A 15,232-nucleotide genomic window follows, 5' to 3' on the forward strand; every position below is an offset into this window, starting at 1 on the left:
GTCTGCGATATCTGCCTGCACACAATTTGTACATTTTCTGTCTGCGATATCTGCCTGTACACAATTGTACATTTTCTGTCTGTAATATCTGACATATCAGCCTGTACACAAATGTACATTTTCTGTCTGCAACATCTGACATATCAGCCTGTACACAATTGTACATTTTCTGTCTGTAATTTCGGACATAACAGCCTCTACGTTTTCTGTCCGTAGTAGCTGACATATCAGCCTGTACACAAATGTACATGTTCTGTCTGCAATATCTGACATATCAGCCTGTACACAAATGTACATGTTCTGTCTGCAACATCTGACATATCAGCCTGTTCACAATTGTACATTTTCTGTCTGCAATATCTGACATATCAGCCTATACAAAATTGTACATTTTCTGTCTGCAATATCTGTCATATCAACCTCTACATTCTCTGTCTGCAACATCTCACATATCAGCCTGTACACAACTGTACATTTTCTGTCTGCAACATCTGACATATCAGCCTGTACACAATTATACATTATCTGTCTGTAATTTCTGACATAACAGCCTCTACATTTTCTGTCTGTATTATCTGACATATCAGCCTGTACACAATTGTAAATTTTCTGTCTGCAATATCTGACATATCAGCCTGTACACAATTGTACATTTTCTGTCTGTAATTTTTGACATAACAGCCTGTGCAAAATTGTACATTTTCTGTCTGTAATATCTGACATATCAGCCTGTACACAACTGTACATTTTCTGTCTGTAATTTCTGACATAACAGCCTGTACAAAATTGTACATTTTCTATCAGTAATATCTGACATATCAGCCTCTACATTTTCTGCCTGCAACATCTGACATATCAGCCTGTACTCAACTGTACATTTTCTGTCTGTTATATCTGACATATCAGCCTGTACACAACTGTATATTTTCTGTCTGTTATATCTGACATATCAGCCCATACAAAACAGTATGTTTTCTGTCTGTAATATCAGCCAGTAACATTTACTTATTATATGCTCATTTTTTTCTCCGTTAACTTTACATTATCAGAATCGTTCAATATTTTATGATATTGCACACCTTCATATTCCTCCCATGCGCAGGACACGTGTGCACAATAGTGTATTAGGAACTACTCTGTAAACAAATCATGTACATTCGGATAGTAGGCGCAATATGTTTTGGTTGATTAAATTTGTTTCTGAATTAACTAAAGCAGATATTTCATGGACTGCAACATACCAACTCTTTTGCTACATTCCACATTAACATTTTGATACATTGTTTCAGATTTTGCAATAGACACCAGATTTCATAAAATTGCTTGGTCCCTACAAATAACATGCAAACTATAAAGGCATAAACTGTTTCCTTTAGCTGGTAATAAGAATGGCAAAAAAATATACTTACAGTTTTACATCCAGAATTTCCTCAAAATGTACTTTCTTAGTTCTGCAAACCCGAATTACATGAGCCATGTCATTGCAATTGAAACACTTCAAATTTTTCCCACATTATGATTTCAGATAGTCAATGACAGAACAAACACACTTGCAGATGTAAACACGCTTCTCCCGCGCCGCTTCAATCTGATGCATTTCGTGTACAATTTGCACAGATGAATCCAGCCCAAAATCACAAACTTTCGTCGAATTGAAACAAAATACCAAAATCTATTCATTCCAGATCAATGGAAAAGTTGTTGCAATGCGCATTCATTCACAATATGACTCCAAATTTCAATTTTAACTAGACACGCCATTTTCTTTCAAAAGTTATGTCAAGCGCGTGATAAAGTTCAAATTTATCTGGGCTGAGTTATGTGCACATTAATAATGTTGCTGTGTAATGATAAATCTGTGCTTATGTATTTAGTTTGGAATATGGCATACATTCATTTACGTTGTTTCTTGTGGTGTATTTCATTTATATAATTAAGCCTCAAGTAGAATAAGAAAATGAGCATATAATAAAAAGGTTAGTGCATTTGTATTGGAAAATATGAACTTGTTTTGTCAGATGGATATACTGTACTCCCCCAAGGTCGTGCAGTATTCCATCCCAAAACTCGTTCATATTTTCCCATACAAATGCAGTAACCTATAAATACTCATAGTTTCTGTCTCCAATATTTGACATGCTCATATAATAATTTAGTTAAAAGGAAAACACTTGAGGGCATCAAAATACTAGATCTGTCTCCTTTACCTTTAACTGCCATTCAACCAGGTCAGTGCCTGTGATCATCTCTGTGACTGGGTGCTCCACCTGTAATCGGGTGTTCATTTCCATGAAGTAGAATTTTTGGTTTGTATCCATTATGAATTCCACAGTTCCTATCAAGACAATAAAATGGTTATAATATACCTCTTCTATAATAAACCTTCATTTAATTACAAATTTTAATTAAAAATACAATTACCTAAAGTTATAAATGCCCTACCTTGGCACATCTCTCAGTTTACTGCATTCAAGTAAAAAAGGGCCATAAACCTATACAATATTTCTGGAAAATATTGAAAATGAATTTGCTCTGAATATGACTAACAAAACTGTACAATAAATTGCAATTTATATTCTGAAGTTATTTTAACTGAGTGAAATAATGGGTCCCTCAGTGCAGACATTGAAAAGAAGGACAATAACTTTAAAAAGCACTGTCATACTTTCACTTTTTCAACAATTATAGTTAATAATTCACCATGACAAAATAATGCAAATATAATTAAAACAAGAGCAACATCAACGGTTTGCCATCACAATCCTGATACTTTTGGTACATATTCCAAACTACTCACCATTGGTACTCACCCTCATTACCACTCAAACAGTGACCAAGGGGATCATATTGTAAAATTGGTCACAAAAGTGATGTGCCTTCCTGTTATAACAGTATATTCAGTGGTTTAGTTCCAAAATTCTTGAAAATGTCAGTGTAATTGTGGTTTTTGTCATTTTACCTGTGACTCCTTCCTAGGGACCCAAAGGATGACAAACCTGTCACAGATGGTCACTATAGGGCAATGTAACAAAAAGGTTGTAAAATTCCACAAAGCAGTTTAGGATGAAATGTGGTAAAGGAAAGATAAACTGAGGATGCTAAAAAAAAAGCATAGCATAAATGCCATAATATGATGTGTCATGCATTAAAAAAAAATAATTTTAATCTAAAAGGCTCCAAAACATAACTGTGTTTTGAAAAACATGACTTTTAGTCATCTTAGTAATACAAAAAAGAGATACCATTCTTTTCACCATGATGTCTACAAGTAAGGGCTGTTCCATTTGAACATACACCTCTTCCTCAATAAATCGCACACATTGTTGTCCAAACACACAGACTGCACTATAAGCAAGGGTGTGAGCTAGCGAGGGACCTCCCAAAAACCCGCTAGACATCCATAAAACCACTGTATTGGGGAAGGACTGGGCCATTTAATGGCTGAATCCTCGTTTAATTATCGAGTCGAGAAAAATTGTCAGTAAAGCTCCATTTCTGAAGAAGTTGTTTGTTATTCTCTATAAATTACATTTATTTTCAAACTGTCCAACATCTGAAAGATCAATAACGTGATTGCAACTGGTTTCAACAACCAAACATGGTTTGCAAAACATTTGTGTATTACATCACAGCTTTTTCGTTTATTGATTAGTCTGGTCCCTGGAATGGTGCACAGTAGTATTTTGCGAAAGTAAGTATCTACGAAGTAGGGAACCAGACTAACTGGTGATACACTACCAAGCAACATTTCTTTTTATCAAAAACATGCAACATTTATTTGATGAGACAACTGTCTACGTCGAAACAATATTTTTAATATTTTTCAATTAGTAAAATATTGATGCCGTGATTTCATTTTCAAGTAATAGTGAAACTTCTTATCATCTTTGAGGGTATCTCTACGTGTGAATTCAGGAATTCTCTGGAACTTGTTTTTCCCACAATGGTCCGTATCTGTGAAACAAAGCTGTTTATTTTATAAAGTATTTTGCTTGGTTGCCTTGCTATCTTTAATCACAATTATGACTGAGTAGGTGAATTTAAGGTAGTTTAATTAGATTATATACACAATAAAATTTATCAGTGTTTGATTGATCATCTGAAATGAGTTACCCGATGTACGACCGGAGCCGCTGTTTCTTAAGCATGCAGGATTTGCATGCCTTTTAACTTTTTTTATTCCACCTCCTATTTTTTTATTTAAAAAACATAACCACCATGTTTTTACAAAAGGAGGCCTGCATTTTATTTAGTGCAACAATACAACAAATGCTTCCACTAGTACTATATCAAAACACGGTGGGCACTTAATTAGATTCTCAAAGAAACACTAGCAAACATAGCTGTTACAGTAGATTGACACATTTTGTTTAATTACTAAAGGACACATTGCATTTATGATCACAAATTTCAATTGATATTTTTTTTTATTTAACTGGCATTTATTTATTAAAGTACTGCCTCCGCTCGGCATAAGTGACATTTTTATGGATTGAAATGTCCTTGAATATCATTAATTGTGGTGAACTAAGAATGTCGTCTGAAAAGAAAATGTAACAAATTATATGACTTCTTATTAAAAGTTGATATTTGATAATGCGGATTAAAATTAAATTTTCAGGTCATATCTACTGTTTTTGATGATAAAACGAGCAATATATCAAAGTTTCCATTACCAATTTTGATCACGATTTTCTTCATGTTCAACAAATAGTGATAAATTTTTTGGCATTTTCTGGTTTAAAAAATGGGATTCATGCCCTGACCTTGCATTATAAGTGGGTTTGCAAGTTATCAGGGCATGAGTTTATCTAGGGAGTGGTGTACATGGTACCCAGGAAAGGCAGATTTGTTTAAATATATGCCAGGGTATTTTGGTTTCACAGAGTTCATACTAAAATCATAAGAAATTTCTAAATTGCATCTCTGGGTGAGTACCCAACTTTAAAAGTGCATTCCCTGGGTCCCATGTATGTTTTAATGGAACACCCCATAACAAGTATGAACAGAAAACTGGTGATTAATGTCCATGGAAAACAAATCAAACAGCTGTGCTTAATGTCCATGGAAAACAAATCAAACAGTCATGCTTAATGCTCACGGAAAACAATCAAACAGTCGTGCTTAATGCCCATGGAAAACAATCAAACAGTCGTGCTTAATGCTCATGGAAAACAATCAGTCATACTTAATGCCCATGGAAAACTATCAGTCATACTGAAAGCCCATGGAAAACAATCAGTCATAATTAATGCCCATGGAAAACAATCAGTTATACTTAATGCCCATGGAAAACAAATCAAACAGTCATGCTTAATGCCCATGGAAAACAAACCAAATAGTCATGCTTAATGCCCATGGAAAACAATCAGTCATACTTAAATGCCCATGGAAAACAATTAGTCATACTTAAAGCCCATGAAAAACAATCAGTCATACTTAAAGCCCATGAAAAACAATCAGTCATACTTAATGCCCATGGAAATCCTCAAGGCAGTTTTTATATTGATTGTCATAGAGGTGTTTAAAAGGAAGGTAGGTTACCCTTGCACAGATTATGTAAGTGAATGACAATAGCAAAAGTTGTTTTACCAATCCAAAAATAACTATCATGTTTATACATTCCAACTAGCGTCAGAACAATGCATGAATGCATATACCAATCCAAAAATAACTATCATGTTTATACATTCCAACTCTCATGGCCATTGCATGCATGACACTCCCTCAAAGCAATGCAGGTGCAAAACCATCAATTTATTCTGAAAAAATTCAACCTGGGCTGTTTTTGAAAATAAATTTCTGGCAGCCAAATACTTTCAGGAAATAATTTTCTTGACATTTGTAAAGAATAAAGAACTAATCTGATCCATTGTAAAAAAAAATGGTGAAAAAAATTATCTTGAGATAAGATAAAACAAAAGTATTCTGATTTACAAAAGAAAATCCCAATCCAACCCACCCCCAATTAAATGTAGGCCCTCAAGTCTACTATTAAATTCTTCAAAGAAAACAGATATCTTATTTTCTTTTATTCAAATCTGAATTTCCAGTCATATTCATAGGCAATGAGTAAATAACTTATTTTTCATTGTACAATCATTGGGGGTGGGGGTGAGTCACATGCACTGCCCCCCCCACACACACACATTCAGACCGCAAAACAAAAACCTTTAGGTCTCAAAAAAACCCAACAATATGAGAGGTTGGCAAATATGTCATGGGAAAAAACAATAATAAATTTAACTTTAGACTTATAGCAAAATTACCACTTATCTCCATTCTATTCACCGATATTCAAGTTTACAGTATACTTAAGAAATCAACAGTTTCTCTTGGATAAATATATTATTAGAACCAGAGGTAAATAATACAGAGCAGCGCATATATGTGTGTGTGTGTGTGTGTGTGTGTGCATGTGTGTGTGGTAAGTACATAGGTAGAAATAGCGTTTAACTGCATAATGGGGGCCACGAGTGGCCGAGTGGTCTAAAGCATTCTCTGTTGCGGACCACTGCTATCTCACCTCTGTCTGCATGGGTTCGAGTCTCAGATTCAGCTAATGTGGGTATGTGAGAAAGCTTGCCAGTAGCTTCTCGTGGGTTGGTGGTTCTTTCCGGGCATTTCCCGGGTTCTTCCTCCACCATTAATAATTGCCGTCATGTGTAGCCTATCATGTGCTGAAAAATGACGTTAAACCCTACAACAACAACAACAACAACAAAATTAACTGCATATCATAACAAGCCAGTCAATTTTTTGATGATTGCAAAAAAAGTTCAATATTTTTGCCTGAACTTGTGCTTTTTGACACAATCTAAGGAGATCTAATGAGTGGTGATCATACTGGACAAAAGATTGGCACCATTTTTATATTTCAGGACCAACTAAACACCATTAAAAGGCTATGGTAGAGGCCCCATGTTTATACGTTTATGTATATAATAACTGTTTCCTGCTGGATGGATATATTTTGAATAATATCCCAAACATGCAGATATAACAATTTGCCCTTTTTAACTTCCTGGGTAATATTGCTGGGGTGATTATTTATTTTTCTCTCCCTTTCTGTTCTCTTACACCAAATAATGTTGTCAGGCGACAAAAATACCATAAATACTTGCATAAGTCTATCCTAAGTCTAAACCTAAACCCTAATATGCTATTATATAATGCATTGGCCATTTGAGGTCTATACTGCTTGTTCTTCTGATTACTCCTAACATATTGCATAGACCCAGATCTACTGGCATATTTATACTAGGACTCCAGTAATAATGAATATATCTGGTAAATATTTAGTTTTGGCCATCCAAATACAAGTGGAATATACAACACAAACTGCATGAGCATATCCAATACCAAAGACAAAAAAAAATGTCCTTTTACAAAATCAAGAGATAGGATACTAGTTTTCATCTGAGCCTGATGAAAATTACAAACTTTGTATCAGCACTCTCAACTGCAAAAAAATGTTTATGATATTAACATAGTATGAAAAGCAGTCCTCTACCTGCACCCACATAACTGACAGCCTGTGCAGCCCTCACCGCTGCCTCACCAATAGACTTTCGTACCTTGTCAGATATACCAGGCTGGAAATTGAAAAAATTATATATATACAATCACAAAATATATGCTTTAAATTCATTGTTATTTTTAAAAGAGGAATAAATTTTGTACTTGATTTTGTGGTTGCTACAACCACTAATTTATGGACCCAAGGAACAATTATTTATCTATGAAAGCCACAGGACCCCCTCCCTATAAAAACATGACCACAAATTTATGCATCAACAACAACAGACCTAAGTGGGCCTGAGATCTACCTAATAGCCAAAAATCTGGGTCAGTAAGAGGCTTAAAGCTGGAATGCTTTTTGTCAATGCCAGAATGGAATGCTTTCTGTCAATGCTGGAATAACAGCAGCCATATCTGCAAATGGATTTATATTATTTGTGTAAACTGGTGCTTTTTGTAAAAAAAAATTTATAAAGTTCTATTAAATAGAATTTTGTGTAGCTGTTAATAATTTCACTAACTCTAAAGTAAAAATTATTTACTCATATCCAGTACAAGAACTGACTAAGAATTATTTCAAATTACCTTATGACTGAATTGTTTTACTAAGCATTTTAAAATTACTGCAAAATAAAATATATTACATAATTTGTTTTACATAATAACAATAATGAATGTTTAAAGTAATTGATAATTAGTCAACAAGTTTTACAAAATAAATTCATTGTCCTTGAAGATTTGAAATAATGAAGATCCAGTTTCTACTTGCTGTGATGGTATATCATATAAAAGCTAGCCAAAATTTGTAAATCTAAGTAACCACCATAGAAAATACAAATGCCGCATAATCCATGGCCCAGCCATTGTTTATATGATGAAGCAAGGCTTACATTAAACCATGCCACTTATAGCAAAATATAGCAATATAATACACCTTTGATCTGTTGAGGTGAAAGTTTATATATATATATATATATATATATATATAGTTGAACCCCACTATAACGCAATAATTGGAGTCCCAAAAGTTGGATCACGTTAATGCGGGGATTTACAGTATTTTACTTTTTTCAGAGAACAACTCACTGGCACATATTCATGGATGATGATGAATAGGGTGTCAACACTATTTACTATCATGCCGTCGTGGCATGCAGTTCATCTATAATGCATGTAATTCCATCAAAAAATTACTCAGATATTTACAATATTTAATCATTTTTTCCCAGATCATTGTGTCTGAATTCAATTTCTAATATACAGCATGAACAGAGTATCAATACCGTTTACTTGCTGTCTGATATCGTACCGTCAGGGCTTGCAATTAATCCATAATATATGTAATTCCAATGCCAAAATTGCATACATATTTAAACTATTCAATAATTTTGTCACACATCATTAGTGTCTGAATTCAATGGGAAAAATTAACAGCAAAATCAGGTTAAGAAAGACGAAGTATGTGTACAGTTCATTACGTTCCAGGGTCTACGAACGGTGTCTGTACAAATTTCATACTTCTCAAATTTTCTCATATGCGTTTCCGTGTACATTTATCCACTGCAAATTTCCAATAATTAATGTTTGTACGCCTATTCGTTAGAACGACTACAGCAAGAATAATTAACAATCAACACATGCTTTCAGCGTGCATATAACTTTTACTTCAGATTTTGTGAATATCTCAACAAAAAAAACACATGAAAACTACTATACTAATCACTGTGCAAAGTGCAGTGAACGACTTGCATTTGTGAAATTGCTTTTCCATAATGGTAAAATATTTTTTAAATAAAAAATAGGAAATTAATAACGAGTTCATAAACAAACACCATACCATTGTAAAACCCGAGAATTAAGTGCAGTAGGCCTGCAATGATCACAAGTCACGTTTATAAAAATTTGTAAGCTGAATGCATGTACAATTTCATACCCTTTCAATTTCCAGCTAATAAAGATGAAATTATTTACTGGTCAACTGATTGCATCTAATAACACCGCCAAGCCCAGCAAACATCTTGGCGGCTTTGGTTTTTTCTTGTGTTGATGTTTATTAAATTGTGAGACTCTTTCATTAACCACCACATTGTCCTCTGTTTGTCTGTGTATGCAGTTTAAGAAGAAACACGTCGTCTTTTGTTTGAGCAACGATTGTATACAGAATTAACTGAAGACAATCACAAAGATGACTTACTGGCTTTACTCATGGATCAGTAATAAGTAACATTTCCGATAATTTTTATTTTGGCATAACACTTCAAGAACTTGGTGAAATTGTTAAATTTCAGAAGCCAAGCCACAATCATACTAGATTCGAATTTGCACGCGAACTCTTCCCAAAAAAGATAATAAACAATTTACACACTATTTCTCGTACTTTATCTTTCTGGGTACCATGTCACGATCATATTATATTCAAATTCATACACAATCTCCTCCCCAAAATGATAATAAATTTTTATACACCATTTCATGTACTTTGAACAAAAAATATTTTTTCATGTGTGAATGAATATACAAAATTTCAGGAGCCACACCACGATCGCGTTATATCCGAATTCGCATTATAGCGTGGCGCGTTATAGTGGGTTTGCACTATATATATATATATATATATATGCATACAAACAAAATGGCAATTTCTAGCAGAATAGATCAATTAACAATGAAATGGAATGGCATCTCATTTTTATTTCATATATCCAACTCAAGACCATGTGTTAACTGCTATGATAGTGACCGACAGAAATGCACACTACTCCAAAAGATTTAATGATGGTTGGGGTTTTAGTGACCATCAGAAAAATCTCTGGTATTGGGTTACTGGATTAGCATTAATTTTGAACCCTGCAAACCTGAAAAGACCTTGTTAATCAGGACACTTTTTCCCACACTAGTTAAAGTAATTCTGAATATTTCATTATTGAGTGTGAAGTGTACTTAGTATTGATTACTCTGTAGAACATCACTTAGAAATAAATTACTAACTAATTAGTAAGTATTAATGAAATGCTAACTTAAGCAACTTGCCTTCAATTAATCAGTAAATATAGTAAATAAAATAATAATTGCTTAGTAACTGATGAACTGAAAAGAAGAATTAAAATTACTAACACAAGTTTGTCACATAGGTATTATGCTTGTTTATTAAAAGTAATAAAAATATTATAGCATCAGTATCAAATAAAGAAATTATTAATACACTAGCATTGACTTAGTTAAAGAAATGAAGCAGGTCAGTTATTATCATTTCTAAGATTAGTATGTGTCGACAACTTTATTTCACAGGTTATAGGTCAGATGGAATAAAGAACCAAAGTGACATAAAATGTCAATACATGTGGGTAAACGGACATGTATAAGAAAACTGGCATCAATCCGCAAAATTATGAGTCACTGTACTTGTAATGTGGGTGGGGTGGGGAGATAATGGACTCCAAAATAGAGCTGACAGATGCATAACACATGACAGATGATGCCCAAAGGACACAAGGCGATAACTTAAGTTCACTTGTTCTGAAGGCTTGGTGACCTAACAATGTAAGTTTATTTTCAAAAACCACAAAAATAAATTTAGTCAATGTACACTTCCCCTCATTATAATGCACTTCATCATAATGCAATTCCAGAATATGATGATGCCACTACAGATTTAATGACCAAGCTTTTCTTTTAAATTTTAAAATTTAAAATAAAAATAAAAACTTTGAATTTTCAAGACTGACCAGCAGATAAATTATGTGAAAACATTGTACTTGAATTTAATTCATGACATACGGGTTGAAATAATACAATATTAAGCTTATTATTATATCTATAATACCTTTATAAAACATTATTATTGGACACATAGAGGTGAGTGTATTTACTCGTGTAAGTAACATTTAAACCACGCTTGTTCATAGGGTGGATTCTATATCTAAGTTCCAGATCTATCGCCCCTCCCCCCACCCACTATCAAATGAGCATCTATATCTATTTTTCAGATATATCGCCCCTCCCCACCCCCAATATCAAATGAGCAATACGCTTAGTTTTACTTCTTATTATTGTTGTTCGTGTTTTGTAGTTTTATACCATTTTTCTTATGATGATATTGTTATACATGACATAACAAACCCCTGTGGGGGTAACATATACATATCCAGACAACCAAGATAATTTTTCCTCAACTCCCTTTCGCAAGTCAAACTGAAAAAAATGGGCCACCAAAATATTCATTCAAAACAACATTCCAGAAGGTGGGGTTAAAAAAGTTTTCCCATGATCGCAGCCAATCAGTGAAGAGAATACCAACATAATAATAAAATGGTCAGGTGTTGTGGACCCCAATTACCACATTGTAATATAAAATAACATGGTCAGGTGTTATGGACCCCAATTACCTCAGTGTAATATATAATAACACGGTCAGGTGTTATGGACCCCAATTACCACAGTGTCACATATAATAACATGGTCAGGTGTTATGAAAACCAATTACCACAGTGTAATATACAATAACATGGTCAGGTGTTATGGACCCCAATTATAACAAGGGAACACTATTTTGTACCACTCTGCAACAATCTTAAATTATAAAGAAAGGAAACAAATCAACAGGAAACACAGGTATGGTTTCTAAACACTGATAAAAACAGGTTTAATTTCATAAGCTTTATTATTTTTTGGTCATAGCTGACTTAATCAACATTTAGAAATATTTATATCTACTGAAAAAATACAGCCATATAAATGGAATAAATGGTTTAAATGTTTCAAGAATGGGCATCCGATTCAAAAAGTAGTTTAATAATTTACATCTTGTTATAAGCAATAGAATGTCATGTATATGTGTGCTCTTTTCTTTTCAAGCTTACTTAGCCTAATTCTTTCCTATTTCTGTGCAAAAATTGTTGTTCAAAAGTAGCTGAGATTACATAATACAACTAGAAATATTCAACAAAGTTATTCTTATCTCTCACCCCACTCATACATGTGTTCACATCCCTGCAAGATCAACTCCCAACAGATGGACCTGAATTCTCATAGCATTGTGCATATCTACAGATGACCCCAAATCATATCAAAATGTTATAAATTTTGAGGTTGAGCTAGATGAAGTGTATGACATTATGCATATATGCATGCATGCACATCTAGATAGGCAGGATCACATATTTTCTATCTTTACTTCAAAAAGCAAAAGTAAAATTTCAGGGTCCTTCAACTTACTGCTGGTGCCTCCTCTATGATTTTTTGATGTCTCCTCTGCACACTACAGTCTCTCTCAAACAGGTACACATAATTCCCATGCTGATCTCCAAACACCTGAACCTCCACATGCCTGGAAATCAAAACGAAGACAGCCGCTACAAATCAGGTAAGAATGCATTGAAATATTTTGGTACTATCAGTATTCCTGTGTTCAAAATCAGCAAAAAGCATGTTACAAACTTTTCATTCAAAAGCTGTTGTTGTTTAATTATCGATAATAACCTGCAGACATTTGGACACAATCAGAATTTTTTTTTAGAATACTAATTGGTCTGTCACCATTGTAATCTGGTTAATATACAGGTTTGCTTCCTGGCAAGTCATTTAGTTTTAATTCAAGAAACAAATGCTTTTCAACTTAAAGAAAAAAATTGTTAATTATAACTGTATTTCTTGACCAATAAAAATCCTTAATTAAACCATCCATCTTTAACGTAAGACATTCTAATACAAGATACTGATGTCAAAAAATGTGTGTGTGTGTGTGTGTGCATGTGTGTGTGTGATTGGGATTTTTAATGAAGCTTTAACAGTTTTTCTATCATATCAGTAGATGTCTGCAGTGTGGCAGTTTACTGTGATGTCTAGCACTGGGGCATCATGCCGCAGACATGTAGCATGATGTCTCACCCAGTCTCATTATCCCAACACCAGGCTGACCAGTCCTAATACTAACCTCTCAATACTGAGCACCTAGCAAGGCAGCTGTTAGTACCATTTTCATAAATCTTTGATATGACTAGGCCAGGGTTAAAACCCATGACCTCCTGCATTCAAGGCGGACACTCTAACAATTAGGACACCAGAGCGTTCCACAAAAAATGAAAATGTAACAAATTTTCATGTGACTTGCCAGTAATCTGTGTTCTGAACTTTTTCCAAACTTTTTAATTTACTGCAAGAATACAACGAAATCTATAGAAATATTGACAGAGCCCACCAATAAATTGCTCTCATTTTTAATGAAAGTAAAAAAAACATCTAATGGCATTACAGATAATATGCTATTCAAGAAAAGCATCTTTGACTGTTTCCCAGCCATATGAAGATGTGAGGACTGCGGTCTGGAAGATTTATGAGAGTAAATGGAAAGAAAATGATTCTAAATGCCAATCAATGTTTGTACCAAGATTTGAATACTTCTGAATTATTTTGCAATGTGCATGCCATCAACATGCCACTTGCATTTCATGCTTAAGAATCAAGAACTATCAATGCATGTTCACTTGAAATAAGTCTATTCTTAAGACAAGAAGAACCATTAAAAAATTAATGTAACTTTTAAATTAAGATACTAAATGCTCTGAAGTTAAATGCAGCTTTCTTACTACATACGTATACTTCTCACAATATAGTCCCTCTCTGGAAAGGCCACCTGTCTGATATGGCCACTGTCCCAGTGTAAAAGGGGTGGCCATATAAGAGAGGGACCACTGTATGCATTTGTGTGATTTTGAGCAACTAGTCATTTTGGGTGCAACACTGCAAAAATCATTCTTGGGAAAGTTTGCTTCAACACTGAATTATTCAAGAGTTTGTCATCATGTTGTAATGCACAAGCTTTTCCAGGAAATAAAAGTTACTTTAAGGTCACAGCCAAAACATCAGGACGTTTAATCTCAGTTCTTTGGCACAGATCTGCAATTTTAATTCTGGCCATTGAAGAAATATTGTTTGTTAGGTCTCTAAATTCATGGAGTTTGAAAAAAGTCCTATGCTTCCATAGAAAGATTATCACTTATTACATCTTTAAATTCATGGACTTTGAAAGAAGTCCTATCATTTCCAAAGAAAGATTATCACTTATCAGGTCTTTCAATTCATGAAGTCCTATCCTTTCCAAGAAAGATTATCACCTATCAGGTCTTTCAATTCATGAAGTCCTATCCTTTCCAAGAAAGATTATCACTTATCAAGTCTTTCAATTCATGAAGTTCTATGCTTTCCACAAAAGGACACTGATTCTTACTAGACAGCAATTTATCCTGGAATGTGAAGGAAAAAATTCCTTGACACTGAACTTAAATACATACAAAAGAATTTACAATTTTTACCGTAATTAGGCATTTTATAGTTTCTGGTGAATTTATGAAAAGTAAAGACTGAATCCAATTAAAATTTTCCTTAATTTTTCTTGTTTTTGACCAAAATTTTCATTTTTGACTGGAAAATGTCTTGTGAGGTATTTTCTTCATGTGTCAAAATTGTATACTTTTGAAACTTTTTAACGGAATGGTGAAAATTATTTTGAATGGTGGACTGCTGTAAAATCTGGGTGTTTTCTGTTTGAACTCGTACAGCTTCAATTTTTCCAACTTTATGAACAGATGATACAGAATCAATCAAATCTGCCAAAAACAAAATTGCTTATTGCTTGATGCAATGCTGAAATTTGTGCAAAGATGCAGTTTTTTCTAGATGATAGGAGATATTTTTGACTGTGCATCAATTAATT

General features: G+C 33.8%; 1 protein-coding gene across 1 annotated transcript in view; it reads right to left on the reverse strand.

Moving 5' to 3' along the window:
• LOC149775153 (methylcrotonoyl-CoA carboxylase subunit alpha, mitochondrial-like) overlaps positions 1–15,232 on the reverse strand; it is a 70,599-nt gene that overhangs the window by 34,696 nt on the left and 20,671 nt on the right. Inside the window, exons 8-10 of the mRNA XM_089943083.1 lie at positions 12,736–12,847; positions 7,514–7,595; positions 2,208–2,335 (exon numbers count right to left, since the gene is read on the reverse strand). Of these exons, the coding sequence (XP_089799209.1) occupies positions 2,208–2,335; positions 7,514–7,595; positions 12,736–12,847 (322 nt within the window). The remainder of the gene's footprint in view (positions 1–2,207; positions 2,336–7,513; positions 7,596–12,735; positions 12,848–15,232) is intronic.

This window comes from Sinohyriopsis cumingii, chromosome 19, assembly GCF_028554795.1.
Source record: "Sinohyriopsis cumingii isolate HCF-2022 chromosome 19, ASM2855479v2, whole genome shotgun sequence".
Taxonomy (NCBI): Eukaryota; Metazoa; Mollusca; class Bivalvia; order Unionida; family Unionidae; genus Sinohyriopsis; species Sinohyriopsis cumingii.